General features: G+C 45.3%; 2 protein-coding genes across 6 annotated transcripts in view; one reads left to right on the top strand and one right to left on the bottom strand.

The window, feature by feature from the left end:
• LOC103155606 (kalirin-like) overlaps nt 1-17,196 on the bottom strand; it is a 39,381-nt gene extending 22,185 nt beyond the window's left edge. For both annotated transcript variants that reach the window (XM_007577344.2, XM_016663684.1), the window contains exons 1-25: nt 16,561-17,196; nt 9,166-9,240; nt 8,968-9,082; nt 8,614-8,806; nt 8,232-8,455; nt 7,818-8,151; nt 7,564-7,686; nt 7,293-7,484; nt 6,427-6,558; nt 6,218-6,352; nt 6,040-6,132; nt 5,786-5,908; nt 5,593-5,709; nt 5,307-5,381; nt 4,894-5,016; nt 4,743-4,795; nt 3,381-3,528; nt 3,098-3,294; nt 2,911-3,008; nt 1,617-1,780; nt 1,377-1,496; nt 863-942; nt 654-792; nt 448-582; nt 115-277 (exon numbers count right to left, since the gene is read on the bottom strand). In XM_007577344.2, coding sequence (XP_007577406.1) covers nt 115-277; nt 448-582; nt 654-792; nt 863-942; nt 1,377-1,496; nt 1,617-1,780; nt 2,911-3,008; nt 3,098-3,294; nt 3,381-3,528; nt 4,743-4,795; nt 4,894-5,016; nt 5,307-5,381; nt 5,593-5,709; nt 5,786-5,908; nt 6,040-6,132; nt 6,218-6,352; nt 6,427-6,558; nt 7,293-7,484; nt 7,564-7,686; nt 7,818-8,151; nt 8,232-8,455; nt 8,614-8,806; nt 8,968-9,082; nt 9,166-9,240; nt 16,561-16,615 — 3,406 coding nt within the window. In that variant the 5' untranslated portion in view covers nt 16,616-17,196. The remainder of the gene's footprint in view (nt 1-114; nt 278-447; nt 583-653; nt 793-862; nt 943-1,376; nt 1,497-1,616; nt 1,781-2,910; nt 3,009-3,097; nt 3,295-3,380; nt 3,529-4,742; nt 4,796-4,893; nt 5,017-5,306; nt 5,382-5,592; nt 5,710-5,785; nt 5,909-6,039; nt 6,133-6,217; nt 6,353-6,426; nt 6,559-7,292; nt 7,485-7,563; nt 7,687-7,817; nt 8,152-8,231; nt 8,456-8,613; nt 8,807-8,967; nt 9,083-9,165; nt 9,241-16,560) is intronic.
• A 705-nt stretch (nt 17,197-17,901) lies between these two features.
• Nucleotides 17,902-22,324, top strand: iqcb1 (IQ motif containing B1). Of its 4 annotated transcripts, XM_016663708.1 has the most exons (16): nt 17,903-18,598; nt 18,679-18,806; nt 18,925-19,040; nt 19,112-19,280; nt 19,490-19,607; nt 19,682-19,757; nt 19,834-19,933; nt 20,055-20,227; nt 20,301-20,410; nt 20,625-20,743; nt 20,821-20,887; nt 21,054-21,129; nt 21,198-21,349; nt 21,423-21,560; nt 21,774-21,930; nt 22,013-22,324. In XM_016663708.1, exons 3-16 carry the CDS (start codon nt 18,929-18,931, stop codon nt 22,252-22,254), a joined length of 1,809 nt encoding a protein of 602 aa, XP_016519194.1. In that variant the 5' UTR covers nt 17,903-18,598; nt 18,679-18,806; nt 18,925-18,928; the 3' UTR covers nt 22,255-22,324. The 4 variants fall into 4 exon arrangements, with proteins under 4 accessions (XP_016519193.1, XP_016519192.1, XP_016519194.1 ...); XM_016663707.1 differs by having other exon boundaries at nt 17,902-18,802; nt 18,922-19,040; XM_016663706.1 differs by having other exon boundaries at nt 17,902-18,810; nt 18,930-19,040.
• The last annotated feature ends 84 nt before the right edge of the window (nt 22,325-22,408 follow it).

Raw genomic sequence — 22,408 nt, 5'->3', positions numbered from 1 at the left:
ATCCACCAAAATCCCTAAATATAGAGTCCAATTATCTGTGGCGTCCCTCTGGGCTCTGTCCTGGTTACACTCTTTATTTTTGACAATATGTGGATTGTTTTTGTTTCTGTGAACCTTTGACTTGCTGCTCCGGCACTCTGGAGTGCCCAGTGACCTCGGTGACCCCCGTCACCGCGGAGACCGTGACGTTGTGGCCGGAGATGTTGGCCATGGTGACGCTGTTTCGATGGATGTACTTGAGGAAGACCTCGGCGTTGCGTCTGGCCAGCGTACACGCCTGTCGCAGAAGAAACAGATCTGGTACAGGTTGTTTCCAGAAAACATGAAACCGGGAGGAACTCCTCAGTATAACACAGAAATGAAGTTAATCCACGGGGTAAATGTTGCTTTTTAAATCTATTTTTGATCTTTTCTAAAGGGAACTGAAGGTATTTTTTGTGGCGGTACCTTCAGGAAGGCCTCCTTCTGCTCCATGTGTTTGCTGATGAGCGGCAGCAGCTGCTCTGGCTGCCGCTCTCCTCCTGCGCACCAGTCCTCCTCCCTGCGGTACTCCTGCTCCAGACTCTCCAGGACGCCACACACCTGGTCAGTCGGTACAGTGATGAACATGAAGCTCCCCCAGTGGTTAAACGTGGAACCGCAGTGGCGTTTACCTGCTGGGACGTCCGGTAGAAAGCGGCGGACGCGTTGACCAGCTTCAGTCTGTCTTCGATCCTCAGCATCAGCGTCTGCCAGTGCAGCGCCACCGTCTGGGCGCAGGCCCTCACTGCATCCGGGTCGTAATGGCCTGACCTGAGCAGAAGCAGAGACTTCCTGGTGAGCGGATCGGTCCAGCGTTGATGGAGGAAGTTCTGCGTCTTACCTGACGAGCAGCTCGGCTCGCTGCTGCAGAGCCAGCGCCACCTGGTGGGTTCTCTGCAGGGAGTCTGCATGCAGCAGAGCCTGCAACACAACGTGAGTCCAGTTTCCTTAACGTGCTTTTTGATTTCCATTCGTTTAGAAAAACAATCTGGAAAACTCAATTTTCTGCTTGGTTTTTATATAAAATGTAAAGGGTGCTGTTACAATAAATTGTTCCAGCAATTATTTTGATAAACAATAATATCGTTTTGACATCATGTTCAAATATTATAATGATGGCATAATAGAAACCAACAAACTCTAATTTTGTATAAAACTCTTACAGCTTTAACACTGGAGCAGGAAAATATTTTAAATCATCCAAAATAAAACAGCCAAAATCAATCAATAAAAAAACACATGAATTGTGATGTTTCTGTCGTCTGAATGGGAATTTAAATTGATCATGGTGTTAATTGATTGTTTATTGTGACAGACTTAAGCATTAAATGTTTTATTTCTGTGTCTGCAGTAACCTCGATGGTCTGTTGGAGGCGCTCATGCTCCCGCTGCAGCTGCTCGGCTTCAGACAGACAGCTGGAGTTCAGCATGCAGGAGGACAGCTTCATCTCGCCCTCAGAGATCCAGCCCAGCACCTGAGAGAGGCACACACACACACACACACATACACACACACACACACACACACACACACACACGTAGGTATGCAGTAGGAAGTCTGAGTGTGTGTGCGCAGAGGGCTGAGTGTGTGTTACCTGTTTGACCTGGCTCTGCAGGTGTCTGAGCTGCAGGTTCTGCTCCAGGTATGTGTGTGTGTGGTCTGCGATCTGCTGCAGTTCCTTCTGTTTGTCCTGCAGGAGGCGCTGCAGCTCCTCCACCTGTGCCGTCAGGCCTCCCTCCGCCTCCGACAGCTCCATACCTGCAACATGCTCCACCTTAGAAACCACACACACCAGCTGCCTCATTGTGCATGCACGCACTGATGTGTGTGTCTCCATGGCGAATTCAATACGCCGGTTTCCATGGGGATCAGCTGTGTGCTTCAGAGAGCAGTTTCTATAGCAACCCATCCCCTTTTTCCCCCTCTCCACCTCTGACATCAGTGTGATGCTGGGCTGTTCGCCGCTGGGGAAAATCTGCTGACTGATTCTTGTGGCTCTCTAGGATTTTATTCTGTTCAGATTGAACCACTAATAATAGAAAGGCTTTGGATTCAACATGGCCGACATTCTGTTGTACCTTTTTGTCTCGCATCACCGGACTGTTGGACATTAGATGCTCCAAGAAGTGTCAGCGTTTTCTGAAATCAGGGGATCTGAACCTGCTTATGGATCTCCAACATGGATCATTTCATTCCCTCACCGGGCGCCGTCATTAAACGTCCTACAACACTAAAGCACCGATAGAGCTAAAAACATTTGATTCCAAATCCAGAATCACTCAGGATGTTTAACGCCTCACAGTTCAGTAGATTCGGTTCGACGGCGAAACAGAATTGCAACATTTGTTCTCTCGTTCCAAACATGGTTCTGGGACTCGTATTAAAACAAGACAGCTTAGGAATCCCTAAATCTCTGTTTTCATGAGGACTTGGGGTGAAAACCGTTTTCCTAAAACATGTTCCTGTAACGGGAGTCTATCACCACCCCTGACTGTTCAAGTGATCAACTGATCGATCGACCTGTTTATCTGAACCCTGTCTTTTCTTATGGTGTACCTCAGGGGTCTCAAACTCCAGGCCTCGAGGGCTACTGTCCTGCAGTTTTTAGATGTGGCACAGGTACAAAACACTGGAATGAAATGGCTTAATTACCTCCTCCTTGTGTAGGTAAGTTCTCCAGAGTCCTGCTAATGACCTAATTATTCTATTCAGGTGTGGTGCAGCAGAGGCACATCTAAAAGTTGCAGGACAGTGGCCCTCGAGGACTGGAGTTTGAGACCCCTGGTGTACCTCAAGGCTCTGGCATTAGGTATCTTTGTTTTTCTCTGTATGCAGATGACAGCAGGTTTTACCTCTTTTCTCATTTTGAAGTAAAACCTGAAACCTACCTGATGCTTGGACCTCTGTGATGTATTGCTGAAGGTCATGACCTTGCTGGATCACCTCATAGATCATATTGTTCATCGCCAGCCTTCGCTCCATGTGCCTGCAGAGCAGTCAGATGATAAATTAAAGCCTGATAAAAAATATTATGTACCATAAGTCAGCAAGATGACGCCAATCTGCTCAGTCTACCTGTGGATACGCTGTTGAGCCAAGGTCAACGCCTCAGGTGTGGCCTCTGCCAGGCGAGACTGGCCCAGGGCTAGCTTGTCCTGGGCTAGCTGCTCAGTGTTAGCATCAGCTAGCCGTGGAGATGTTAGCTTCTCAGAGGAAAAGTCCTGGGACTGCTTTTGAAGGTCCTGTTTCCAGGCATCCATTTCCCCAGTTACCTGAAGACCAAATGATGTTAAAGAATCAGGAATATTACAGCAGGAAAAGGTTTTACTTGGTAGAAAAGGGTAGAACCAGGCGTCACCTCCAGGGTGCACTGCTGCAGAATGCGGAACTGCAGGAAAATGTCCAGTCTGATCTTCTTCTGGTGGAAAAGTTCCTCCAGTTGAGCGTGGGACTCCTCCAGCTGCTGCAACACCGACTCCACATGGGCCACCGAGCTGCCCTGGGGCCTAAAACAAGCGCACCTCTTAGTATGTACAGCAGAAAGGAAACCGAACCAATTCATCTGAAAAATATCACCGAGCTTATCATAACCTGGAAGGAAACATAATTTTACTAAATTATGCAAAACAAAAATTCTACAAACACAAAAATCTTACAAGAAATTGTCATTGTGAGATAAAAAAAAACAAAAAACTGAATGAATCGAATGAAAATCCAACACATTTATAACCGAGAAGACATGGATTAGTTGTACATGCATGTTTGTGAAAAAAATCAGCACAAAAAAGATAAAATAATTCAAGCAAAGACAGAAATTAAAATAAAATCCCATATCTTAAAGAAACCTGAAAACATTTATTCATCTGATGCACAGAATCATCTTCAATTCCTTCAACAAAAATAAACCTTTCAGAACTAAATATATTCTAAATATTATGAAAGAAAAGCCCAAATAGCATCACTTAAAAAACATGGCGCCATAATTTCTGATGAAAACGTAAATTGACAACATGGTGATGTTTTCCTAATTTAAATTTATAAAACATCCAAACCAAGATGAAACTTTTAGTCTAATTTAACGTCAACAGTGAGAAAAAAATGCTTGATTATTTTTTTTTAATTCGGTAGATATGTTTCTGTTACAAATGTCGCATAAATACAATTTCACGGTTTCTATGAAATAAAAAAATGCAATTAAAATCACATGTGAATAAGTTTGTTCACATAATTAGTCATTAAAATCAGGGCAGCGACCAGGATACGAGTTTAACGCGTGGAGACCTCTAGTGGAGCCTGGTGGTATTGCAAATTGAAAAGTGTTTCTATTGTAGTTTTTATGAAATACACAAATTTTGACATGACTAAAAAACCTAACGCAAAAACCTTTTATCAAAATATTTGAGATTTTTTTAAATTAAGGGATTAATTTTCATAATTTCAATTTGAGCAATTTTAAGGTCAATAGAAGCGCAGCTAGTGTATCTGGACGACAACACATGGCATCTTCTCATCACATTCCTGATAAAAACTTAGCCAATTAATCAATCAATCAATCAATCAATCAATCAATCAATCAATCAATCAATCAATCAATCAATCAGCCAATCAATCAATCAGCCAATCAATCAATCAATCAATGTTCTAATAATAATCTATAAAGATTATCTGATCTAGAAAACACCTCCTAGATTCTGTATCAGGCATTGATGCCATGAATCACCTGAGTTGCAGGATGAGATCTTCTCCTTCCCGGATGACACTCATTGCAGCTTCCTGCGGGTCAGGGTTAGAGTGTTAGTGCGGGGTGAGAGGTCAAAGGTCAGGGAGTGTTAGGTTGTTATGGAGACGCTGGGGTTGAGGCAGCGGCGTACCTGTGTGTTGGCTTGCTGCTGCTGCTGCTGGCTGATCAGAGCCTGCAGCGCCTCCACCGTGTCTGGACACACCAAGAGGTCAGAGGTCAGCTGCTTCTGGAGGCCCTCCATCCACACCGACAGCTAAAGAGCAGAGGAAGAAGAAGAGAGCAGTCGTTATAGTTCATTCACTCACCGTTGTATCTGCTTTTTCTTTTTGATTATCTGTTCTCATTATGGGCTTTGTACATAAGTTTTATTATATTTTATTTTACATCATCAGTTATTTGTCTCATCAATGAGAACACCAACTCATTTATTTTTTCATATCTCGACTCCTTCAACATGTAATTGCATGTCAGGAATTTTTCTACTGCTATAAAATATCATGAACGTTTAGAAGCGATGAGTCTCTGTGTTTCTAGGGATGTTACCTCCTTAGTGTGAGTGTAGAAGGACACAGCGAGGTCCAGCAGCAGCTTCCTCTGCTCCACACGCTGGATGAAGGCCTGCAACACACAGCACTGATGTCAGAATCCAGCATTTAGACACAACCCAAGATGTAGAAATAGCCCAGCATTTAGACACATCTCAGCATTTAGACACACTGAACTCATCCCAACTTATTGACACCTCCCGGCACATACAAACCCCCAGCCCCCTCCAGGACATAGACACCCCCCCCCCTCTCCCTCCAGGACATAGACACCCCCCGGCTACCTGCATTCGCAGCTCCAGGTCTCTGGCCGCCTGGTAGATCTCCTCCTCCTCACACTCTCCTGCCTGGGCTAGCTGGTCGGCCGCCTCCAGAAGCTTCTCTGCGTTGGTGTAGGTGTTCTGAAAGACAACCAGAGGTCAGTTTGAGGTGGGTTCAGCTTGACGGAGGATCCAGATCAGGGAACGTTTGGGTCACCTGTGCGACTTGCTGAAAGTCGTCGTGCCGTTTCTGCAGCGCCCGCGCCCGGTGCAGGGACTTCCCCACCCCGGTGTGTTTGTTGAGGAAAACCTCTCCATGCTGCTCCACCCAGTCCAACACCTGACGGAAAATTAGGTGGAAGGAAAATCTGGATGTAATCTGGTCAGTCATTAAAGCAAGTGCCTCGGGCTACGCAAATATTGATTGATTGATTGATTGATTGATGTCAGCGTGGATGTTGGTGGTCCGACCTGTTTAACATCTTGCTGGAACACGCAGAGCTGCAGGCGCTGATGGAGGCGCAGCTTCCTGTGCTGCCAGGCTCCTTCCACCTCATGGTGACCCTGAGCAGACAGGAGAAAGTCCCGGTCCGTTTTCATGTCTGTCTGTCATAATCCTGCCCTGACGGCACATTGTACCGAGCCTCACCTGCATCACCTGGTGCAAAACTCCCATGATGCTGTGCGTGGCCGGGGTGAAGTCCGGCTTGGCTGCCGACTCTTCAGACTCACTGTTGGCATTTCGCTGGAGGACGTCCATTAAAGCTTTTCCACTTTCACTGACCTGCAAGCGAACAGGAAGACTTCAGGTTTCTTCATGCAGACACAAAGTCGTTAGTTGGGACTTCAGGCCAATACCTGCGTGTAGTTGGCAGATATCTCCTCGTTTAGCTCCTGGTGCTTTTTAGTCGCAGCTTCCAGCTCTGCTGTTGCAGTCGGTAAGGGACCTTCAGAGCACGTCTTCACCCAACCCTCCACCCGCAGAAGGAACTGGACAGAGAGACGGACATTCAGGTGAGAAACATCCCGAACATGAAGAAAGACCAAATAGTCTTCAAAGACCTTCTCTTGGACTTCTTAGTGACGCCAAATGAGGACAATGAAACAGGTAAGGCAAAGAACTCATGAATTGTTTCATATAAATCATAATGTTGCATAATTTAAGCAAGAAGAAAGATGCGACTCCAAGCAGCCATGAGGCCACAAGTCCAGAGAGAACAGGTAGGATTAGTCTCTGAGCATTTATAAAATGTGATTTAGACCCAGAAACCGAGTCAGAAACTGAGACAGAATCCTTCCTTTGGTCTTCGGGACACTTTTTTGCTACTTTAGGTCATAATGGTTTATGCTGTACTGGATATAAAGGTACGTTCTCTGCCCCTTGGTGGAAACATAAAGATAGATTATGGTCTGAGCAGCAGAGTCATAAAGCCACAACACGTCTCTGCTGGTAGCGTTTCTTAATTTTTTCTCCAGAGATGCATCCTGATGTAAAAAGTCTGCTCTCAGTCAGTGGTGTTCAAAAAATGGAAAGGAGAAAGAACAAGAGTAGTGCGCAGAAGGAAACAGACAAACTTGTGGTTAGTGACGTCAACTGAGGACGATGAAACTGGTAAAGGAAAGAACAGTTCAACCCTGTCAATGAATTGTGAGGCGTTGTGGCGTATAAAACATAACATTACTTCAGTCCATAATGGCTTACTGATTGTTGGACGTAACGGTACCTGCTCTGCCCCCTGGTGGAAGCCAGTTGCCATGGCAAGCGTGTTGCTGCGCTCCTCCAGGGCGGTCGTCAATGCCTTCCAGTCTTCCTGTAACCGTGACGACACCATGGCGATGCGCTCCGCTCCATAGTGGCCGGCCTCGGCGAGTCTTGCTGCCACGGTGACCACGCTGTCCACGTTTACGCTCCCGTTCTGCAGAAGCGCAGGTGACGCCATGTTTAAGTCATGAAACACTCAGCAAGGCGTCAGAGACGGAGACGTACACACTGACCATGCAGTTGGCGGTGAAGTGCTGGTGTTGTGTTTGCAGGTCGACAGCGTGCTGGTGGTTCTGACCGACTTCTGTCACACTCTGCATGAACAGCTCTTTGCTGTGGGCGATCCACTCCGACATCTGAGACAAGGAGAGGCAGCAGCAACACAGGCGGGTCAGACAGCAGCTCTGGATTTGCATATAACGATGCAAAACTTGATTGAAAATTAGGAAAAATAATGCAAAGCTTGCTCGCTGGGTCATGACCTCACCTTGGTGGCGTCCTGCTCAAACAGGTGCAACTGGAGACCCTGGTCTAGGTGCAGCTTTTTGTCGCTCCAGCTCTGGAGCAGGTGGGTGCGACCAGCCTGCAGCCGGTCTAGCAGAGAGGAAACCTTTGGGGCCACACTCTGGAAGTCGGCCCCCCCTGACAGCCAGGTGCCGCCGCCTCCGCCTCCTCCACCTCCTCCCCCACCCTCAGTGGAGCTGTCACCATGTGAGGGGCCCAGGCGCATTCGCTGAAGCAAGCTCTTCCCCTCTCTGTTCAGGGCATCCACTGGTGCGGTGGCGATCGTGTTCCGGAGACGACTGTGTTCCTCTAGAAGTCTGATGATGAGAATTCCCTAACGTTAGCGTTCAGGTCGACCCTGAGCGACCCTGACCTATGAAACATCCAAAGTACTCACTTGCGGGCCTCGTCCACATCTTTGGGCTCTGGTATGCGGTTCAAGCCGGCCTCCAGCTGCTCCAGCTGAGCCAGAAGCTGTGTTGCAGCTCCGGAGAACTCTTCGAGTCCCAGACGAAGTTCAGTCCACTCCACGTGGTCGTACTCCAAAGAGCCGCCGAGGTCCGCCGTGAGCTGGGAGGGGTCGATGAGCCGGGAGAGGCCTTCCACTGACACCAGGCTGGTCTGGGGACAGAGACGGGTTACTGCCTCAATGCAGGAAACCTTAACAGCTTGAACATTAGGGAGTGGCACTAGAAGATGTTTCATCTCTCTGTTAAGTTGCTGCATCTTCCAGTTGGCCTCCAGTCAAGAACCCACGATTGAAGAACAGCTGGCGGTACCTCAAAGCTAAACTTGGCGCTGCCCAGGTTGGTCTTGTGTTTCTGCCAGAAGGTGTCCGGTTTGATGAGCAGAGCTGCGTGGATGTTGGAGGAAAATGATTCCTGTAGCGTCCTCAGCACTGGCTTCACGCTGTCCCACTTACTGCCGCGCATGTCCACCACAACGGTGAAGCCACGAGCTCGAACGTCCTCACTGAGGGAAACACAGAGCAGCAATGAAACCAACGTCTCTTCCTTCAATAAAACTAAAGACAGAGCACTTTCTGCCACACTGGGGTCTATGTTCACATTAATGTTTGAATAAAAAAAGCCGATCCTTATCAGTCTTGGCAGCAAAGACATTCAGAGTTGTACCTGGGAACTGTTGACAGGTAGGTGACCAGTCGGCTGAGATCTTCCTGTTTTATTCGATCGTGATTGGTCCTTGCTGGAAAGGTAAGAATTGGTCCGCCTCGTTTGTCTCTTCCACCTGGAAATCACATACAACTGTGACTTCAACGCGCTTCCAGAATAAAACCAGCAGGACCAGAATAAAACCAGCACTGTTTTTACCTGATACAAAGGCCACTTTCTCTCTGAGCACCGTCAGGACATCCACGGCCCGAACAGTCTCTGCTTTACCAGAACCTGGAAGACAAACATCGACGTCTTTAGCTTGTGTTTGGTGTCTCGTCTGTGTCCTCCAACCTCTAGAGACTTTTTTTATTCCTCCAAAAATAAAATCCACCTAAAACATCCAAAGCAGATTCAATCCCCTGCACACGTTCAGGCTGGAGCTGGTTCACATTAAGCACCTTTTGCATCCAATTATTTGTCAGTTAATCCATAAATAATCTAATATTGTATAAATTAAGCTTAAGTGGTTAGAAGAATATGACATTATTCATTAAAAGCTAGTTTAATAGTTGCTTTAATTGTGCCTTTTGGAGCAGTAACTTTCTAATCAATGGGTGTGAGAACAGTTTACAAGTCAGGATTTAACTTGCCAAACTCACAGGTTTAGAGTTGGTGCTAAAACCTTATTAAAGCTGATTTTATGGTTTTGATGATTTAGAGACAATGTGTAACCAGGATCCCCAGAAAGAAACACGTTTGTGTGTCTGTGTGTGTGTGTGTGTGTGTGTGTGTGTGTGTGTTCAGACATGCCTCCCATATGCGTCAGATCATCCCGCTCAGCAGGAGGAAGCTAATCCAACACTCGCACACTGAGGGCATTAAACGCCTCACATTAGCAGCCCGACAGGCAGAGATAACCCTGAGAGAGAGAAACGTCTCTCTGGCTCTCCACCGCCGTCCTGCTCCGTCTCCTCCACACCCAACAGGCTTTCATCTCACACACCAAAAACACTCAGCAACTACAGCAGAGACGACCTTGGGATACAGGAATGTTTGATGTCTGCGCGAAATAAAGAGAGGATGTTTTATAACAAGGAGAGGATAGTTGGACTCTTCTGTTTCCCCATGCAGAATGTTTCCAGGCTTTGGGTTTTTAGTCAGAAATGAGCTTCAGATGAACTCCTTTACATCCAGTGAACAGAGAACTAATGAGTGAATGTTCTTCTGGGAACCTTTAAGATTTTATTAACATGACGTAAACTGAGGCCGTCTGCTGATTGGATTTAGTCAACTCACTTCATCTCCTCATCTTCCTGATTGATGACAATGAATGTTACGTATTAGGATCAATAAGTTCTCTAATTGAGCAAAGTGAAACATGTTTTCGACTTTATTTTAACCGCTTTTCTCAGTTTCTGACTACGTCGCCCCTTAGTGACGGCTGCAGACACAACTGCTGAAAACTGCAGTAACGATGTAGATCATACTCTTTTCTTTCTGCCACTATAAATAAACACATCAGATGTTGGTCTGTTGGGTAATGCAGACGTTCAGAGACATTTTAGATGTAGCATTCATTGTGGTTTCAGTGATGCTGCGAAGTCGATTGGAGTTCAACTCAAACCATCTTCCACCGATGGTTCTGGTTTGGTTTATGAATTTTCTCAATGCCATCTTGGGAACAGCTGATATATTCTGGTCTTATCGTCTATTTTACATCTGGATGAAACTGGAAAAACTCCAGAAGAACCATTTACAAAAACAAACAAACCTTTCTTCCTACTGCATATGTCTTTTCTTTCCCCCCAGGCCTTTTCTGAAGCCTACGACGGGTTTCATGTCTTAATGCAGTTATATTTACTCTGTTCCAGACGGATGTATCTTTGAGTCTTTAATCTTTACCTAACAGCAGGCTTTTTGCACCCTGCTGACTGATATTTCTATCAAAAGAAAGAGCAAACTTCACTAACGTCCACTGAACACGTCTTCCTGGTTATCCAGATGACTACTGGTGATGTGGGGATGCAAAGTGGGAAACGTTTCTGCGTCAGCGATTTGGGAAAAATCCTGAGTGAAGCTATTGAACATTCTGTTTCTCTCTGAGCCGTTTTGCTCCAGAAAAAGCAAAAATAAGAATTATGTATAAAAGACAAAGAGAGGAACTTATATTTCTTAAAAGTTTTGTAGTTTAGATTAGATGTTTCCATTGAACTACAGGCATAAACATGTCAAGTTTGAGATTTTAATAATTTATCAGAACTGTTCTTTTCCAGATTAGAATGGGTAACAAAACTTTCCCATGGCTGATTTTAGTCACACAGGTTTAAAATTATTGCTTTTTTAGCCGTCAGCATCTTCTGGTGTCATTCTTCAAGGCAGAGTTCATTTAGGCTGATAGTCCAGTAGATTTGGTTCAGATCAAAACTCCATCGTCTGCTCCACCTCCAGCTGCTGTGGTTCTCTTTCTCTCTGCTCTGAGTCAAACCAACCTGTTCCCCTCCTGGCCTGTGGGGGCGCTGCACCAAGAGCCACTGAAGGAAACGACACAAAAACCTCTGAAGACACTGAGCACAACTTCCTTCTTCGCCAAATGGAAACAAAATGGAGGCGTCAGATTTTGGCGGTTATTTGAACTTGGCTAAAGACTGCGAGACATTTCTCCTGCTAGCACTAGGCTAACACATTTGTTTTGGTTGAATTTACCCAGAATGCCCTGCGCTATAGCCCACATCTTGCTTTTTGGGCCGTCTCCAGCTCGCTTGGCGTTCACACTTGAACCGCACCAGAGTTCAGTTCAACCAAACCGACTGAAGTTTGGAGACGGATCAGAGTTAGATTTCACATTCACACCTCACCCACCGGACCGGACTTTCTGGGCAAATGGACTGGAGTTGGACTAAAGCGTTTAAAGCAATTAAAAATTCGTTGTTTTTTTAGCTCAGATTTGGCTCCTGGACATATTCCACAAATCTTCAGTATGACTGAGTATGTAGCTTAGCAAACCACCGGTTTGTGTGTCGAACACTGAAAAGTGGATGCAGGAAGGAAGGAGTGTTCTCTCTAATCATCCTTCAAATCAACAGCAAAGTGACTGAATGTTGGACCCAGTTGGGAGTCCAAACGGCTCGGTTCTGGAAGCCCAGCAGAGTTCTGCCTCAGGAAGAGTTCGGTGTGAAGTCTGTTAGCATAAACCAACAAAGGGAATCTTTAGATTTGCCTCTGATCATCTCCATAATCAAGCGTTGAGCTGGTGGAAACTCATCAGGCTCCAGCTGAGCCGCAGTGATTACAGAAACTCAGAACCTTTTTACACGTTTCACAGACCGAGCTGGAAATGGGCTGAGTTCATTTTTCACAAGGGAGCAAATTGAACCATGATGGGCTTCGATCTGCTCTAAAAGAAATCCAAACGGCCTTTGCGTCCATTTTTCAATCACGTTTTCCACCAGTCGATTAGTGAAATCATATCTATGAGCCGATTCGCTTCAGTCCAGGGAGGTTTGGCTGAAAATCAGATGAAAGTCGCAGAAACATGGAGATAATTTGCTTGATCTAAACTTCATTCCAGCTGCTAACTGAGTTAAACTTTCAGCAAAAAGCAACAGGCAGGTGAGAGAGGCAGCTGTGGCAGAGGCAGCTGCCACAACGTCTGTGGTGGATCGGATGATTAATATGAAATTTTAAACAAATTAATAAAACAGAAACGAGAATACATATATATGTTGGCGACAGCTGCGACAGATGCCGCTAAAGTCACAGAACCAGTGGCAGCTTTTTGAATTTTTAAATTTTATTTAATTTTGCTTTTAATTGATTTGTTCAGTGTAAACCTATTCATATTCAATATTCAATCTGCCACAAAAGCAGAATCCATGTCAGCTGCCACAGAATCAGTGGCGTCTTTATGAATTTTTAAATTCAACTTTTTTTATTGATTTGTTCAAAATAAACATTCATATTCATATTCAATATTCAATCTGGCACAAAAGCCGTGTCAGCTGTCACCGAATCAAAGGAGATTATATGAAGTTTTAAATCAAATCTTAATTTACTTAATATATTTGTTCTAAATAAATGGTTATTTAGAACAAATTAATTGGGTATTAATTTTCCCACAGAAGCCGTGTCACCTGAGCCGTGGCAGCTGCCACCAGGAGGGCCACTGTAGCTGCCGCTGCCATGACTTTCCGTCTCTCACAGCGTGAGGAGGTGTTGGTGTTAGCATGGAGCAGAAGCTAATGACTGAGCGGTGGGCGTTTGTAATCTGCTGGGCGCTAACATGCCTGGCGCCGGCGTGTTCTGTCAGGAAGTGGATTGATCCCTAATCAGCTGCCAATCAGGGGGATTTCCACTCAGACCCCCACTCAGTGAGTCGGCGCTGGGCCCAGAATAGAAGCAGATGAAAGAGCCTTTGGAGGAACTTGCTGTCAGTCTGTCAGGACTCATCAAACTGATGATTACGTAACAGCAGCTAATGAATGCGTTGCAGCCTGAAATGTCAGGCCGGAGGGTCTGAAGACTCACTCTGCCTCCGAGAGGCCGGAGCCCGACCCAGAACCCGACCCGAGCCGCAGGGCCCTCCGTGACCTCGCTGCGTCGCTCTGGCATTTCTCTGCCGCCGTTTGGATAATTACCATCAACGCTGAACACGCAACAATTCAGCAATACATTAAATCAGTTTTACTACTCCCAACCCCGTCGTCATGGAGATCTACTGTTTAGGAATCCACCAAACATAATCCACACAGCAGCAGAACGGATCCGAGGCAGAGAACCCCAAATTATAACAAGAGTAGAACTTCTTCAACATAATTTTACTCAAGTAAAAGTAAAAAGTATCCGTCAATGGTAAAAATGTGTTTGGTAAAAAGTCTACTGATAGCTGATTGAATTATCAGTAATTTAATATTTAAAAATTACAACATCAGATGAACCAAAATATAAATTAACTGGAATTTTTGATATTTTACTTTAAGGAGAAAAATGACAATAATTCATGTAAGAAACAAAAAAAAGTATCAAAACCAGGGAGAAGAAAATGTTTCCTGATCAACTTTAACAGAAACTGCAGCTGTGTGTCTGAGTCTGGTGAAATTTTGGCTAAAACTTACAGAATCCAGAAATTTGACTCGAGTAAGAGAAGAGATACTTCAGAATAAAATGACTCAAGTAAATAGTGAAAAGCACAAATTAGTGCGAATATTCCCTAAAGTATTTTTTTTTCTAAAAAGTTACTCAAGTAAATATAATAGAGTAAATGTAATCAAATCTGATCAACACCATGATTTCATCCATTATTTCTTCAAAATAAAAGCATGTTGGGTAAATTGATCCAAAATATTAATAATATTGATACCAATCAATATCAATTTCCTCTTGCAATTTTATTTAGTTTTTATATTTTAGTTTCTCAAATCTACTATAAAGTTTAATTAGATTTTTTAATTAATTAGATTTCATTAGATTTTTATTTCTCAAAGAACATTTTTTGTGCTTTTTTTATTATTTAGATAAAAATATGTTTTGTTTTTCTATTGTTTCTGTTGTTACTTATCAACTTTATCTAAATTGTGTCCCAAGTTTTACCAAAATGACTGAAAGGAAAAACTACAAAAACTCCTAAAGGTCAAACACAAAAACCCAGATTTTTCCAAAATAAAAGTCCCTCGGTTACAAAACATGAATCCTTCTACGTTCCTTACTAAATTTAAAGATTTTTTTAGATAAAAATAAAACACTTTCAGTTTGTTTTATGCTTATTTGAAATTAATCCTTTATCTCCTTCACATTAAATGTTTTTATCTCCTGACATAAATGAATTTGTTCCATTAAATTACATAAAATGCTTATTTCATTTTTATTTTTTACCTTCCCAGATAAAAAGCTGCCAATTTAATCTGTAAAAGTCGTTTTCAGTTTAAACAGAGTTTGTGAGAGTTGTCGGCACATTCAGGATGTGAAGCAGCTCAGCCGCCTCAGGCTTCCTGGGGTCAGAGGTCAGAGGTCGTTGCCGACTGCAGCTGTCGGCTTCAGACTCTGATCTCACGTTTGACATCAGAAGTTTTTCAGAAGCGATAACATTTATATCAGCTCTGTTTTCAAAATCAGTTCATAACGAGGCGTTTTAATTAAACGTGACGTCAGTTCGTCGCTCCAACAGGAATCGTTCAGGACGTTTGTCTTCAGATTCAGAAATGTTTTACTGATCCTAACGAGAAAGTAAATGTTCTGACTCATTTAGATCTCCTGTAGCAGTCTGTGTCGCAGCAAACTTGAAAAAGCCTCTAAAGATTTCAACATGAAGTGTAAGAGAATACACATCACTGTTGAGCCTTATTAGCATTTTCATTATTAATATTTTATAATTAATCATCTGTTTTTTATTTCTGCTGTTTTTCATTGTGTTTAATTTTGAAGTTTAAAATATCTTCCTGTTTCAAAGTTAATTGTTAATAAAATTAAAGTTTATTTTTCTTTAAGAGTTAACTTGAACATCACACAGCATGATGCTGCCACCACCGTGCTCTATCATTCAGGTTTAAGGTGCAGCATCATGTTTTCTGTCTCCAACATGATGAGTAACAGTAACTAAATTTCATTTATGTAGCAAAATTCTAAACATGAGACATAAAAACACCAATAATCATTTTATTGTTTTATTTGTAAAGTCGTTAATATAGAGTTATCCCAGTTACCTACCGCTGAAATTAAGCCCTGTGGGTTTTGATCTGAAGCGTAATGGGATCAAATATTCATAATTATAACAACCGTCTGTTCAGGTACCTGCCAGGTTTTCACCTGAGTTATCATCTAATCTGTTCAATCCTAATCCAGTTGGATTAACAAAGACCCACTGCAGACATTTCCTCCATTTGTCTTTTAGTTTCTGCAGAAATCCTTCATCAGATTCAGGTTTTTAATGAGTTTCAGCCAAACGTCTGCAGTAAGGAGACGTCATCAGGACCGAGTTTGGGCCCCTGGTGGCCCTTCAGAACCAAATTTGGGTTAGCAGGACCCATCAGAACCCTTCAAGACAAATGTTTGGGTCCCTGGTGATCCCTCAGAACCCTTCAGGGCCAATTTGAGCCAATTTAGGACCAATTTTGGGATCCTGAAGGTCAATCAAAAGCCTTCAAGAAAGAGTTTGGGTCTCTGGTGGCCCCTCAGGGCCTTTAGGGCCAAATTTGGGGCCCTGAAGGCCCTTCAAGACAGAATTGGGATCCCTGGTTGCCTCTCAGGTCCCTTCAGGACCGGATTTGGGCTCCTCAGAACCTCTCAGTTTGCCTCCGGGCCCCTGGAGCTGCTGACGGCCCCTCAGGTTCTCCACAGATGTGAACACACTCCACATTACATCACACACACCAGCTTCAAGGGCCAGCAGGCCTTCCCACAATCCTCCTTGGTCGGACCCTCCACCCCCAACTCACGCTCACAGCGCGCGCTTGGATATGCGCGTGCACGCGCCTCAGTGCTGCTGGAGAGGGATGCTCACACACACACACACACGCAGACGGTCCGTCAATGGGCGGATGTTGGAGCATCATGGCGACAGCAGCTCCCTCTCCACACACTCCCACACGCACGCGCCTCGCGCACGCGCTAACACCCCACCTGCCGTCGCCAGGCCGTCCTGGCCCGCTTCTCCTCCTCCCTCAGCCGGATTCATCCTCCTCTTCCTCCTCCTCTTCCTCCTCCGTTATGTGCCGTCGCTCGGTCGGTCCGCTCCGCCTCCCTGCTACCCGTCCATCCCCGCAGCCTCACATCAGATCGGGTCGGTACCAGCCGCGGGCTCCGGTGCTCGCTCGGTGGGATGCGTTCCTCTCCTCCCGGTACCGATCGGACCGTCAGTGCTGCATCCTGCTCGGCTCAGCCTCGACCGTCCGTCCTGCTCCTCTTCCTCCTCCGCCGCTGCTTCTGCTGCTGGGCTTACGTTACCGTGATCCCGCGCGGCATCGCATCACATCACGTCACCGTTACCGGGACCGTTACTGGTGCCGTTACTGGTACCGTGGAGCCCACGCAGGCCGGGTATCCCCTCTCAGTGTCTCCTGCGGCCGCTCGGTGTGTGTTTCAGCACGCAGGCGCACTGGAGACAGAGAGGCGCTGTGCACGAGAGCTGCAGCATCTGCTGCACCGACACGCACACACACGCACACACACACACCCCGCCTCCACCCGTTACTACAACGTTACCGGTGCTGCCGGTACCGTTACTATCAACATGAGGAGTCTGACGTGACCAGCCCGGGATTTATATGATATAATAAAATATTTTATGTTAGTATAATGTACTAACAAACAAGTATATTATGTATAGTATATTAATTGTATGTATAATATTTATTTAATATAATATAGTTTATTAATTTGAAAATTTTGAGTTATTGATCATCAAATCATATTCCGTTTTGATAAAGTAGTTTTGATTGATTACATGATTTTTTTTCCGGCTGATTCATCATTTCTTTTATAATGTCTGATGACTCAGTTGATTTATTTTCATGAATAATAATAAATAAATCATAAAGTCAGCTAGCAGCACAATAACCAGCATCTGGATCTGAGGCAGGAGTTCTGATCAGAGGAAATGTTCTCCTTGTTCTCAGCTGGAGCAGCAGCGCCACGTGCAGGAAGGCAGTGGGAACAACATGCAGATGAATTGACATGTTTATGATGCTTTTATTGTCATTCCTAGCTATATAGTTATTCTGCAAACATCTTACACATTCATATTTTTACATTTTTATTATTATTTAGTTAAATAATTGTTTTATTCCTAAATAACCTGAAGTATTTGTTTTCACAAAAAACATTCCTATTTTTAATATTTGCTACGCTTTTTGAAATTTTATGAAAATGGTTAGATTTGACAATTAACATGACGTAAAATAAATGATATGCTAATTAAATGGGTAAAATGAATATTGCAAATAATAAAATTTTACATGTGTTCTTTGTTTATAAATGTTATTGGAGGCTAATATTTCCAGATAGTAGAACACTGTAATTTGACCTTAATAAACTGATTTCCACTTTTATAATGGTTTTGTTTTAAATCAGCTTCTATAAAATATGTTTATAATTTAGAACTACAAAGCTTAAGAATGAAATAAATTCAATACAAAACATGAAAATCATTAAAAATATAATAAAGTAGTCACCCTCCTATTATAACAGGACAAAACAAAGAAGAGAAATGACCTAAAATAATGTAACCGTCACCTCTAACTGATTCTGCTTCAGAAACTAAATAAAAGCAGAATAAAATCAGTATCAGGCAAAACTTTAATTAATTGGTTGTATCAAGCAGATATCGACTGTTGAGGTATGTTTCAGCACCAGCTGCGCTAAATTTTTGAAATTTTGTTGATTTTATTATTTATAATAACTTTAAAGAACAACAATATTTCAAAAATAGTAAATAATGTGTTGAATAATACCTAATCTTGCTCTCTCTTTTTTTTCTGTTGTGTAAATTTTCTGTTATCATAGTAATTTTGTCAATTGCTAATAAAGTTTCTTAAAAAAGCCCAGCAGTCGCGTACTCATGACGTCAGGTTACCGTGGAAACAGGCGTCGCCTGCTCTATCGGGGAGCTTGCTGCTAGTAGCTAGTTGATGTTTGCAGCACAGCGGAGTTTAATCATAATGTAAGAGGCATAAAAATGTCTCAACGGGTAGTTGAGAGGTTGTAGTAATGTCAAGAAATATGAACTAAACCTTTATTTAGAAGGGAAATGGCGAAGAAAGCAGAGCTGCTAACGCTAGCAGGTGTTTGAGAGAAACCCGTCACCCTTCAGAAAAGTGTCCAGGACAGTCCAGCTTGGAAATTTGAGGCTCCGCAGAGACCAGGACCTGGTAAACCTTTATTGGTTATTTTTTTATTCACTTAAAGCAAGTGAGAGGAATGAAATCTGATGTAAATTCTGTCATTAAATCAAAATAAGCCAGATAGATTTCCCTGAATCTGTTTCAGGTTGATGGAGCTGATGGAGGACGAGGAGGCTGTGATGTCAGAGCTGATGAGGCAGCTGGAGGATGAAGGTCTGAGCCCAGAGGAGCAGATGGTCCTCCTGAACGAAACCCTGAACAGTGAGTGTGCTGCTCAGGAGGGCGGGGTCAGAGGTCAGCATGGTTCTGATTTCATCCCGTCTTTGCCCCAGAGGTTCTGAACTCTGCTGCGGTGCAGACAGACAGCGGGGCGCTGACTCGGGCCAAGACTCGGTTTTACCACAGCGGGGTTCTGAGTCACTGTGTCCGGGTTCTGTCTCTGAGTCCCAGCAGGCTGAGGGGGAACTGGGCCTCTGCTGCCACGCTGGCCCACCTGACCAGGTGAACACCCACCTTTACATCCATCATTAAATCCTTTAGTAATGAAATATGGACACCATTCAGGTTATTTAGACATTCTTGGGAAAATATATATTCTTTTTACATGTGACATGTTTTAATTTATGCTTGTAACTGTTGGAAGTTTTAGCAGCTGTTTTAATAGATTATTAGTTATTTTATTTAGTCTGATATTTTAAACTCTGGTCCAGCTCCAGCTGCGTGGGGGCGGAGCCAGGCAGACGCTCCGAGGCGTTTCATAGGCTGTTCCTGCCGTCAGTGGTGGACGTGCTGCTGTCATTGGCCGGTCAGCTGGTGAGCCGTTCAGAGGTGAGGAGGAGGAGCAGCAGGTGTGATGAAGAGCAGCAATGAAGAGTAGCAGTAACTCCTGTGGTCTGTCTCAGGCTCCGCCCCTCCTCAGGACCGTGATGGACGCCGTCGGCTGGCTGCTCTCCGCTCACCCCCACCTCACGGCTCAGGGTCCGCTCACCACATCCGCCTCTGAAAGTAGTCCCAACATCTGCAACTTCTTCACAAACAAGCTTTGTCTCTGCAGTGCTAAGCTCCGCCCACTACGAGCAGATCCAGATGAGTGATGATGTCACCGTGTCGCTGCTCTGCATCCAGATGTGGATTCAAACCTGTACAGTCAACAGGTAGCTCACAGGAAAATGCCACGCCACTTCCTGTTCACCTGAGTTGATGAGACTTTAAGCCTTTAGTTTATAAAAATAATCCCAGTAGAAATGTTTGAACCTCAATGTGTTGAAACTGCAGAGACTTCCTGTCCCAGCTGAGTGACGAATCGGCTCTGCTGCTGCTCAACGACGCCGTCGCCCAACTGGCTCTCAGCTCGGACGCCGCTGTGGGCGGAGCCTCCATCAAGCTGATGCTCCTGATGGCCAATCGGATGGGACTGCGGCTCCGCTCGCTACTGTTCAACTTTAAAGGTCAGAGGTCAGAGAGCAGGAGGTGAGACTGTGTCACGTGACGGAGAGGTCAGAGGTCATTCTGTGTCTGCAGGTCTGGACAGCCTGCTGGAGAAAGACTGGAGGGGGCGGGGCTTTGAGCAGGAAGTGGATCAGCTGATCGCAGTCATCCAGCAGGAAGAAACCGCCAGCCGTCAGTCAGAGGTTCGTCTGACAAATCAGAAATAATAATCAATAAATATATCAATAAATTATAAGTTCCTGTTGTCATTTAAATTTGAATAAAGTGACATTATTTTTTTTAAATGATTGATAAAATTGAACCAAACATTTTCAGTAAATTTGTAGCTTTTTTAAAAATTTTGTGTGTGCGTGCGTGCGTGCGTGCGTGTGTGTGTGTGTGTGTGTGTGTGAGAAGGCGAGCAGTGAGCGCGTGCGGGCGGCGTGTGTGATCCAGGCGGCGTGGCGTTCGGTTCTGACCCGGCGCAGAGTGAAGAGCCTCAGCAGAGCTGTGAGCGCGCTGCAGCGCAGATACAGGTACTGATCGGATCAACATCAGAGCGATGCACCTCCTTATCGCATGTTTATCGTTTTCACCGCCATGTTGGCCTCAGGGCGCGGCGCAGGCGTCTGCAGCAGCAGGAAGCGGCGCAGCAGTGGGAAGAGCAGCTACGCTACCAGGTCAGTGCTGCAGCTGCAGGTGTGTGTGTTCAACAATATTTATTTTTTAACAGCCTAGGTTCCTTTCTTTTAACCCAGCGAATGAAAAATCATTTAGAAGTTATAGATAAAACAATAACAATAAAAAAAGTGTTAAGCCGTTCTGTCCTGACGATCGCTCCTGCAGGTGTGTGTGCGGCGGCAGCAGGCGAGGCGGCGCCTGCATCAGAAGCAAAGGGAGCTTCTGCAGCTGCTTCCTGCCGGTAAGCCCCGCCCCCTCGCCTTCCTCTGCTCTGATTGGAGCAGCAGCTTCTGACCTCAGTGTCTCCAGACCAGGTGCGTCCGTACTTGGAGGAGTGCGAGCGCCGAGCCGCCGTGGTGATCCAGAGCGCATGGAGAAGCTTCAGAGACAGACGTCGCTATGGCGACGCTCTGAGGGACGCGGCGAGGCGGCAGCGTGCTGCCAGGACGCTGCAGAGAGCCGTAAGACACAAACATGATGATGTCATCTCACCTGTCCCACTGATGATGATGAAACGCCGTCTGCTCCTTACAGGGTCGTCGGCTTCTGGAGAAACGACCAGCAGCTCAGGCTCCGCCCCCAACGCCGCTCTTGATTGGTCAGGAGGGTTTGACGGAGAGCCGGCGGGCGGAACTAAAGCAGCAGGTGGAGGAGTACATCCAGACACACAGGGTAAGCGCAGGACATCTTATTGATTTATTGATTAGTAATACATTATTAATGAATACATAAGTCTGACATTTATGCAAATGTTTGTAAATCTGAGCTTTAGGAGAATATATTTTTAAAACAGAAAGTTATACTTTAGGTTGAAAGTTAAATTTAACCTTCATCAAACCTCAACGTTTGTTTCTAACGTGTGTGTGTGTGTGTGTGTGCGTGCAGTCGACTCGTGTGTCTGTGGAGGCGTGTGCTGCGCTGCATGAGGAGGTGCAGCAGCTGCTGCAGGCGGAGCTGCAGGGCGGAGCTCAGCGCAGGAGGGAGGAGCAGCAGGTGGAGGCTCTGCTGGCGCAAACACACACACACTTGGAGCTGCTGCGAGGTCTCACACACTCACGTGTGGATGGTGATGCAGAGGATGGTGATGCAGAGAGGATAAGTAATCAGCTGCGTCACCCCTACAGATGCCCCGCCCCTTTCGGTTGTCACTGCAATGCAGGCGGAGTCCTTCCTGAGCCAATCAGCGTCCATCGCGGCTCGCGGGCGTGACGCCCACATCGCCGCGCTGCAGGCGAGCCGGCTGCCCTGGTGGCGGACACTGGGAGACACAAACACGGGGGCAGAGTCAGGCCACCTGCCGGAGCTGGAGGCGGAGCTTGGAGGACTGTTCATCGGAGGGTTGGCGCTGGACGGCGTGAAGCTGTAGCAGCAGGATGTGAATCATGTGAAGTTGGTTTGTTTTCATCTCTAATAAAACATGAGTTTATCAGGACAGAGCTCCCCCTGCTGTCTGTGTGTGTGAATGACTCTAGTAAATGTCACCTGCTGGACCTGAGGGGTCAGAGCGGCTTCCTGGGAAA

Source organism: Poecilia formosa, unplaced genomic scaffold (genome assembly GCF_000485575.1).
Source record: "Poecilia formosa unplaced genomic scaffold, Poecilia_formosa-5.1.2 Scaffold438, whole genome shotgun sequence".
NCBI lineage: Eukaryota > Metazoa > Chordata > Actinopteri > Cyprinodontiformes > Poeciliidae > Poecilia > Poecilia formosa.
This window is presented reverse-complemented; position numbering and strand designations above follow the sequence as displayed.

Bases quoted from the DNA above. Each gene is read 5' to 3' on its own strand.
- iqcb1 (XM_016663707.1), top strand. From the start codon at position 18,929: ATGGAGCTGATGGAGGACGAGGAGGCTGTGATGTCAGAGCTGATGAGG. The intron at 20,888-21,053 runs GTCAGTGCTGCA...TCGCTCCTGCAG, and splicing joins AAGAGCAGCTACGCTACCAG to GTGTGTGTGCGGCGGCAGCA. The intron at 21,931-22,012 runs GTCTCACACACT...TCACCCCTACAG, and splicing joins ACACTTGGAGCTGCTGCGAG to ATGCCCCGCCCCTTTCGGTT.